We start from the raw sequence: 9,660 nt of genomic DNA on the forward strand, positions 1-9,660 counted from the left end.
ATCCTAGTTAAGAGCTATAATAACCAATTAGCCGATTATTATTCCATTAGGGGGACATATTTAGACATAGTGACATCATGTGATAAATGTCCATAAATACTTGTTCGGGATATCTCAATTTTAGGGAAGCCTATGTCGCGCCTGGATTTTGGAAATGGGTCATGCCAGACTCTGATATGACCTGGCCCATCCACCTTGATGTTAACCACCAATTTCCGAGATGTACAGGAGACAAGTTGAGGATTTTCCTTCTGATGCACTAAATTTCATCTGTAAAGGAGTTTCTTTTTTTTTACATAAATTTCATCTATAAGGCATCTACTTTTTTTTGCAGAAATTTTATCTATAGTACACCCAACATTATTTTATAGTACACCTAACAGTATTTGGATTGATGTGTATATAGTAATTCTTCTTAGATTTACAAAAACATCTAACCTCTATTTTCACAATCAAATGCTTTCTGTAAAATTAAAACAAGTTGTTCTACACTTAGTTCCACAAAGTCTACATTTGGAAGATGAAGACCTATATTATATTCGTGTTCAGTAAAGTCTACTTTCTTCAATGTTGATATGTAACTAATATCAGCTGATTTTGGAGGACCTCTGGCAATCGCCACCTGTAAAACATGAGAAAAAAACTAAGTATAAGATACAAAAGTTTAAAAGTAGATGCATAAACTTTAGAAGTTGCCATTTAGTGATTGGAGAAAAAAACACCATTCATTTTGTTTTCACCTAACTAAAACTTTAGGAATAGTTAGTTTATGACTTGGTACAAAGTATGAGAGCAGATTTTGGATTAAGATTCCTTATAGGCTAGATATATGGTTTCTCCATTGTTGTCTTTTTCACCTTTCTTCTCTTTCATATAACTAAATTATTTATAGCAAAGGAGCCTTGCCCCATTCGCAATTGCTCCCTGCTGTTCTCTCATCAAACCCTTTTCTTATAATGATGAGATACAGAAACTCATTGCTCCCTTCTAATATTTTGATCATTTTTGGCTTGGATCTCTACTATTCTCACATTAAAGAATGCTCCAAAAAGTTTCTACTTGATACTTAAATATAAAGAAAATAGGTGAGACTCTATAAGGTTGCTTGATTCTGGTGGAATGCCTTCAGATGCAGATTGCTACAGCAGCAAATCAAAATGGAACATTGTTCATCAATTTTTCCATAGGGAGCCTTCCAAAAAGAAAAGCATCATGCTGTTAGTTAGCTATACCTCCTGCTTCTAAACCAATGAAAAACTTTTCGAAGCATCAACAGAAGTCATTTATAATGACTTGGCCGATCTTCTCATCTTGATCTAGATTCCGGAGTTTTGTTAAGCTGAGTTTTCATCCATGTTGCTGGATTCCCGCGAGCATGCATGTGTTCAAATTTACATGAGAATGCATTCAATATCAGCTAGTCATATACGTTATAAGCTAAATAAAAGTTAACGACGAACTCACACAGTGTCGTTCACCAAGTTCAATCAACCAAAATCTCCACAAATCCATTAACTTCCCATCCATTGTAGCCGATATATTAGTCCAGTTTGTGTGAGAAAACTCCACTTTGTTCAACCCTTCAATAAGTCCACTCCCCATGGCTTTAACATATGCTTCCTTTAGGCTCCAATACCTGCAAAGCAAACAAATACTCCTTCAACTTTCAGTATGGCCCCCAATTCGGTTCAAAAAATCGTTTTTCATTATCCAATCAGACACACTATCACATACTGGTATGTAATTTTAACAATTTCAGAGACCATCTAGTTCTCTACAACATTTTGAACCACGAACATGCATCTGTAATGAAAAAAATGTATTTATACCTGTAAAATTGAATTAATACATGATTGGAAGTGGGAGCATTGAGTATATTATACCATTCCAAAGATGAAAAATATGATTCAAAAGAGTGAATGAAGTCTGCAACTGTTTCTCCCTGAGGTATATCAAAGGAGACAATGTCAATCCCCACAAGACATAAAGGTTCAGATGCAATGGCGACATAGTCGCCATGATGAGAGACATTGAAATTAAAATTTGGGAATGTAATACCCAATTTATCATAATCCTGAAATAAAAGAGTACTAGATTAAAAATGAGAAAAGTAGATTTAATCTAATAATAATGTTTTGCGAAAAAAATGTATACCTGTATATCCAAGAATGGTTTGCCTTGTGAAGTAGTTTTAATGGTGAATAAGAAAGGGTTATTGATTTTGATGAGATCGTGTAGAAGTGCGTATTGAAGCATTCTGCTGATAAGTGCACGTTTCTGGTCTTGAGTTTTAAAAAACCTGTCGAGTCAAACAAATACATGATGAATATTGATCGATTGATACAAGAGATTGAGAAAGGAATAGAGGGTACCTGGTAACGGAGGAGTGTTGTTGGGGAGGAAGGAGGGAGAGGGCGAAGGAGAATTGACGGGGTAGTGGGTCCCACTTTGATATGTCTACCACCCATCTCTTCACTCCTTCCTCCATACTTGTTTCTTTTGAAACTAACACAACTCAAGTCAACTCACCACCCTGCCCTTCTTTTGTTTTTTTTATTCAAATCACGGCTCCTCCACCCATATTTGGGAGAAATTCTTGCACGCTCTCCTTTGAGCCCATCCAATCAGATAATTTCAATTAGTAAATGATTAATAATATAAAATAATTAAGGAATATTGAGTTGAAGTATACGAATCTTGTATATATAACGTCTAGGCGTATAGTCAAAATATTATTTGTAATCCCATAAATTTACTTCCGGATCCATATTTTGGATCTATTTTGATCCCTTAAATTTTAAAAGTATTAATATAATTATTTATTTCTTCAAATAGCATCATTTAAATCATTTTCATTCAATTTTGACAAAAGACACCTTGGTTGAGTTACACATGATTTATTGACCAATACATAATGCATAGGTTATAGATAAGAAAAATAATATATATCTAGTTAGTGATTTCCATAACCAATACATATCAGTAATAAACAAGTGTCAAATAACCCCCTAAAAAGTTTTAGAAAAAAGTGTATAGAAAGAAATCAAAGAAAAACACTTGAATAACAATAAGTGTAACTTTGTTGGTTCGTCAACAATCTTTAACCTTCTTATGAGAGAGTTACTTCCAGGACCAGCTATAAAGTCATGGACTTAGTGTTTGAGCCTATGGTATTTTGTTAAGTAATGTCTTTGAAAAGTAAAAAAAAAATGTAAATGTAATTCTTGATGAGTTAAGGATGTAGTAAAAGTAAGACAAACGAGAATGTACTAAAAGTAAAGCAAGAAATCAAAGGTAAATTTGGTAAGACTAAATGACTTATAAATGTAAATGGAGGCAAAAGTACATTTTTGTAGGGAGATGACTCTTTTCTCGTAAACGCTTTGGTACTTCAAGTTTACTCCTACTGCAAATGCTAAATATGCCACCTTTAGAATCTTCCCTAACACTTGTTTAAATACTAATCAAAAGTAACCGTCGGGGGGTTATGAAACTATCTTATGATGACACATGTCGGTCCACTTCCCCCATGTCTGTAGATAACTACCCACATTTTTTGATTTCCCACGACCGCCTTCGCCATTCAGGTATTTCGACTTCGACCAAGGACTACAAATGTCGATCCATGGATCTGTCCACCATCCTGTCGATGTTGTTCCGACGAGTTCCTTAGTCGAACTGATTTTCTTCTTTGGTCGAAATTGGCCAGCTAACAAATTGCCCCCCTGAAAAGGTTGGTTTTGACATGAGCTCGTCGATCTAGGAACTGGCCTTTTCATTCCCCAAATTTCGGCTAGCCGTCTTATCACTACTCATGACCTAGCATGTGATGATGATTTTTTCGACCGCGCAGTTCCCCAGACACTCCACCATCACTAGCAGTTATCCCTAGGTCGTGGGATTCCAACCGAACCCACTAACTCTTCTTACTACTTTCTAGTCAGCCATTTGTCAATCGCTTAGTGCTCAACTGTTCACCTTGCCAGCCTATAAATAGTTCTCTCTTCTTTCTCAAACGTTTTTCTGCTTCCATACCCAAGCATACTTCTTGCTCATATCTTTTAAACAACCTATGCATTGTAACTTGTCCCCCAAAATCTCCAAACTTAACCCATTTGCTTCATCTCACAATGGCTTCTTCTTCACATGTCAAAGAACTCACCACCTATGCCATTGGAAACAACTCCATTGCTTTCAAACTGATTGTCAAAGAGGGTATAAACCGTATTCCTCAACTCACGTCCTCTGATAAAACTGCGGTGAAGAACTGGAAACGCCAGATGTTGATTCCCTTTGTGGTTGACAGGAAGCTGTTAGCGTTCCATAGGCCTCTTGCAGACCAAAAATCTTCCCAAAGGCCGTTGCAACCTTTTTCCCTGGATACAAACCCGCTGCTCCTCCTGCCTTCGACAAAAATTTGTCATACTCGACGTCAGATTCATGGAGGCGAAAGCCAGGGTCTTTAGGTCCATGCATACTCCTTGCAACAAAGAATACTTAGCGTGGCTTAATAAAGTCCAACTAAAACGTCAAGACCAATATAGGAGTACATGGATCTACGACCTTATTCAAATATCGAGCTACACTCATCGTGTAAATCCCTGCATGCTACTGGCATCCCTATATTTCTGGGAAGGCTCTGTTAGACGATAATATCGATCTAGAAGGGGGGTTGAATAGATTAGTACTTAAATTTAGAGCTTTTTAAAACTGTTTTCAAAGGTTACGAAAGCTCCCTAGACCATAATCATCTAAATGACCCGTTAATGGAAATATTGGATATGCGTGAAACCAAATGGAATAACTAAGATAGAGATAATCAACTACTATCTTAACCAATCGATTAATTACCCCAATCCTTGATATAGTTACCACTAATGATGAGTTAACACAATAAGAGAATAAGTAAAATATTGATAGACTTGTGTGAGGTTAATTTTATCAAACACTTGGTGTGCACTTCACACCAAGTTCCAATTTCACTCAAATTGAATATGCGGAATTATACTTAGTTGCAATCAAAGTGATTCCACCAATTTATCGAACAACTTCTATGACAACAATTAAGCGAGATTAATTTTACTTTTAAATTCACACAAGACTCAACTAATTCATAATTTAAAGAGTTAAGAGAAAGAGAGAAAAACACCATATTTGTTTAGGCAATTCTCCTTTCGTCCTCACTTAGGGTACGTCTGCCCCCAATTCTAAAACTAGAATTGAGATATTTATTATCAAATTGAAAAGTTAATACAAGAGAAGAAATGACCACCACCAATCAACCCCAAGTGTTGTTGCAGATCCTATTCACTTCTCCCCCCTTGATTCGAGTTGAACCAAGTCCTTCAAGTGTTCCGAATAAACCTCTGATTGTAGCTACCTTAGTGCAAGAACTCCACGTTCTCCAAAACTCTACCTCGGCTGATTTTGATCGGATCTGCGTGAAACCTCCGGTTGTAGCTACCTTATTGGAAGAACTCCACGTTCTTCAAAATTCTAGCTCGGCTGACTTCAATCGCAAGACACTTGAACCCTAACCTTCCTTCACAATCCTCCGGTTACCGTTACTTGTTTGAACGAACTTACCGTTCTTCAAACCTTTCACTCGGCTGAATCTATGAAGCAAATATTAGTGCAAGAAAAACCCAATTCTTGGAGGACAAAACCCCAATGGTTTTATTCAAGAAAAACCCACTCAAAGCCTCTACCCAAACTAAGACTACACAGTCCTATTTGGACGTTATCACCATAATAATGCATAATGATCAACAAAAATTGTTATGTGTAGTTGTTGAGAAATGCAATGAAGAATGAAGATGAAGAGCACTTTAGTGTATATCTTTCACTTTTCTTGTTTTTATTTGTTGAAGAAGAGACTCTAGAATATATATATGATGCATGGACAAAGTAACAGACATAACAGAATAATTTTGCAAAAATACACAGCAGAAAATTGAGTGTCAACAACGACCACTCGACTGTTAACACATGTCACTCGACCTGTTCAGACCCAAGGCAAAACTACTCAAGTGAAGCAGGCGATGATTCGACTCAAATAGGGGATGAGTCGACTCAAACATGGTTTTTCCAAAGTTGAGTCGACCTATGACTCGACCTGTTCAGACTCGTGGCAACATGGTTCAAATGAAACAAGCAATGAGTCAACTCAAACAGGGGATGAGTCGACTCAAACAGGTTTTTCCAGAGGTGAGTAGACCTATGACTCGACCTGTTCAGACCCGAGAGTTACGCTCCAAGTCACGAGTCGACTCACAGTTCTACCACTCCAAGTCATGAGTCAACTCAAAATTCTTAAACTATCAAATATGAGTTTTTGATATGTATTTTGGTCAATTCAAACCACTCTCTTATGAACCTAAGGTACCAATTATGATCAAGTACATTATTCACATCTATGATATGCTCCTATATGCATGGGCACATTTCACTTATACTTTGAGCATGTTGGAGGATGAATGCATTCTATGATATGATGACACCGTCCAAAGCACACATTATGAGTAACTAAAAAGGTTTGACATTATTAAAATAAGGACAATGGATCTTTGCCCTCACAGGCTCCACCAACACATTCCAGTTGCCCTGTGGGATGTTAACACCCACCCTTTTTGATGTGGCGGAAATCACCGGCCTTTCACCATTGGGGGAAGTCTTTGATCCCACCCTTTCGACGGAGAACATCTTCTCGTTTGGCCGGGCCAACCTTCTAAATTACATCGAAGATCACTACAACAAGGATTCTATCAAAGTGTCCGACGAAGAGCATATAACCTTCCTTACTTTATGGCTTTCATACTATGTGTTATGCCCTGGTTCTTTGTAGATATTGAAGAGCTATATTACCCTGGGGATCCAGATTCATGAGGGTCAACAGGTGTCTTTAGGTAAACTGCTGCTAGCCTCCTTATATCAGGCTCTAGGGCTGGCAACCCTGAAACTGTAATTTCTCTCCAACACTACTAAGGCCTTGAATATGTCGGGTCCTTTATGGATTTTGCAACATTGGTTAAATGCTACTTTTGAGTATCAGCTAGGATACCCCGTGTCGGACCGTATTATGAGACTGACTAAAGATCGACCCATCGAATGAGTCAGGTTGGCTTTGACGACCTACCAAGAGACTCCCAACACACATCTATTCATGAAATACTTAAATATGTTCATCGAAGTAGATAAATTTACTCCTGGTATGACGCCAATTGCTGACCAAACCTTCAGCCCTAAATAGTTCAAAGATCCTTTTCCAGGTGGCTCTCCACAGACTGCAGCCCAATCGAACGCGATATGGAAAGCTTTCTTGACTCCTACCTTATTATCTTACAAAATTGAGCCAGGGTCGAAGCGGTTCGGTTTCATGAGCTATCAACCGAATTTGGTGGCTCATCGGTTTGGCTTAAGCCAGATGGTTCCGAAGCCTATGGTATCTCATGACACCGATATTGTATGGTTCGTTCGATCATTAACACCTGATGATCACAAAGCTTGTCTCTGTTTTTGTAAATCCACTCACCATTACGAACTCCCAATTTTCAAGTTTCAACAATTGACTTCGACGAATGGTGGAATTCCTACTGAAATTCTGGTATCAGGTATGAGACGTCGAAGGTAATGTCACGACACTAATATCTGAGTAAAACACACTGGATAAAGATAAAGGATAGTAATGCAAGAGACACAAGCAATTGTTAACCCAGTTCGGTGCAACTCACCTACGTCTGGGGGCTACCAAGTCAGGAAGGAAATCCACTAAATAGAATCAGTTCAAAGATTCTCAGTACACTCCACAAGTTACAGTCTTTTTCACCTAATCTCTACCCGTATGATTTCTACCTAAGAACTCTTAGATATGAGATCCTACTCACTCCCCCTCAATCACATCAGTGATAATAAATAACAATTACTCATGAAAAGAAGACACTCTTCAAAGACACACACTTGATCTTACTTAGTAGCTTTAATCAAGTAGACACACACTTGATCTTACTTAACAACTTCAATCAAGTAGACACACACTCATGCTTAAAAGCTTAGAGTGACAAATTACAACTCACAAATCAGACCAATTCAATCATCTATGGATGAATTGAATGACTTACAAGTCACACGACCACACAAGACACAAACCCTTATTTTCTCTCAATATTTCGCTCTGTATTTCTTGTGTATCAAATCAGGTTTTCCATGTCCTATTTATAGAAGCATTCAGCTGGGCTTGGACATCTTGAAACCCTAAAACTATTTTCCATTCAAATGTTCTCATGACAACTGATTAGATCTCTTTGGAAAATAAGTAAATCTGGTTGTAATTAATGATCGAATGCGTTTGTAAATCAAATCTTCAATCATACATAGATTGCCATTAAAAGCGCAATCACATAACACATAACATTCACCCTGAATGTTTTGTGTACAGATGTCATGACATCGGGTCTGACATCCTGGAACAATCCTGCATAATTCCATTTTAAATATCCAGCAGGTACATAATATCAGATGTCATGACATCGTGTATGACATCCTGAAACAATCCTGCATAATTATGTTTTTAAACCACCAACAGGTACAAGATATCTTAAGTTAATACATCACATGCAACATCTTGTGAACACTCTTTGTTTTACCAAAATTGTTGCCAACACTTAGAACCAACAAACTCCCCCTTTGGCAAATTTTGGCTAAAACATATATCTGTCTATTTTGTTCACAAGAAAAAAACATCAGCAGTTTAAGCAGCAACAAAAGCAAACAAAATTACTAGCTATAATAGCAACTAGTAAAACACACAAATTCACAAGGGTACTTCTTCTCCCCCTAAGTCTGTACAACACAGACATCTCCTTTAACAATAACAGCACCTGTAATAACAACACCTGTAACAATAAGAATATCCTTCTGACATCTCCTTCAACATCTGTAATGTTCAGAATCATATTCTGACATCTCCTTTAACATCACAGAACACTGTCCCACATATTCTGTCCCACATCAGACATCTCCTCCAACATCACAATACAGAGCATCATTCTGTCTCCCATCAAACATCTCCTTCAACTTCAGTTGTTCACCTGTTTAGCCTAGCTAGCTACAACAGCACTGCAAATCTCCATAATCCACACATTTAATTGCAACTCTCCACATAATCACTTCTCCCCCTTTTTAGTCAAAATAGACCAAAGGTGACCAATTAGACAAAATAAATGTCAATCAGCCTAGCAGAGAATGTCACAAGAGATGTTATAACATATAAAATGTTAAAACATAAATGTTAGGAGATACAAACCATAATTATACACAGCTGTAATAGCTTAGATAATTAGAAATCCATGGAACTCATTAAGAGCCCAAATATTACATCAAGGCATCAGTAAGGACTGCCAAAAATTACAAACATTTCAACAGAAAAACAAAACATCCAAGCTTCCAAAATATTCATAACATCATCTAGAACAGCGTCTAGAACAGCCAAACCAACACACAATCTTCATAACAGCACATAGCACACACAGTCTTCATAACAGGGGGAACCATTACCACTCAGTCTGAGGAAGTAGCATCATCTTCACCTTCAGAATCAGAACTGCCACTAGATTGAGCATTGGACCTCTCACTTGAGGTATTGGCATTTGAATCCTTGGTTTC

The 9,660-nt window shown here is 37.5% G+C and overlaps 1 protein-coding gene across 3 annotated transcripts; it reads right to left on the reverse strand.

Annotated features, from left to right (window-relative positions):
- Window positions 1-360: 360 nt before the first annotated feature.
- LOC127097933 (uncharacterized) lies at window positions 361-2,634 on the reverse strand. Of its 3 annotated transcripts, none has more exons than XM_051036425.1 (5): window positions 2,373-2,634; window positions 2,155-2,299; window positions 1,884-2,074; window positions 1,465-1,636; window positions 361-622 (listed from the first exon to the last, which is right to left on the reverse strand). In XM_051036425.1, exons 1-5 carry the CDS (start codon window positions 2,486-2,488, stop codon window positions 434-436), a joined length of 813 nt encoding a protein of 270 aa, XP_050892382.1. In that variant the 5' UTR covers window positions 2,489-2,634; the 3' UTR covers window positions 361-433. The 3 variants fall into 3 exon arrangements, with proteins under 3 accessions (XP_050892382.1, XP_050892383.1, XP_050892381.1); XM_051036426.1 differs by having other exon boundaries at window positions 1,830-1,942; window positions 2,373-2,632; XM_051036424.1 differs by having other exon boundaries at window positions 1,830-2,074; window positions 2,373-2,632.
- Between the last annotated feature and the right edge of the window lie 7,026 nt (window positions 2,635-9,660).

This window comes from Lathyrus oleraceus, chromosome 6 (assembly GCF_024323335.1).
Source record: "Lathyrus oleraceus cultivar Zhongwan6 chromosome 6, CAAS_Psat_ZW6_1.0, whole genome shotgun sequence".
Classification (NCBI taxonomy): domain Eukaryota; kingdom Viridiplantae; phylum Streptophyta; class Magnoliopsida; order Fabales; family Fabaceae; genus Lathyrus; species Lathyrus oleraceus.

What these genes read in the sequence shown, in the direction of transcription:
- LOC127097933 (XM_051036424.1), bottom strand. Translation starts at nt 2,488, where the DNA reads ATGGAGGAAGGAGTGAAGAGATGGGTGGTAGACATATCAAAGTGGGAC. An exon ending in CAACACTCCTCCGTTACCAG is followed by an intron (nt 2,300 to 2,372) that starts GTACCCTCTATT and finishes TTGACTCGACAG; the next exon opens with GTTTTTTAAAACTCAAGACC. An exon ending in AACCATTCTTGGATATACAG is followed by an intron (nt 2,075 to 2,154) that starts GTATACATTTTT and finishes CTTTTATTTCAG; the next exon opens with GATTATGATAAATTGGGTAT.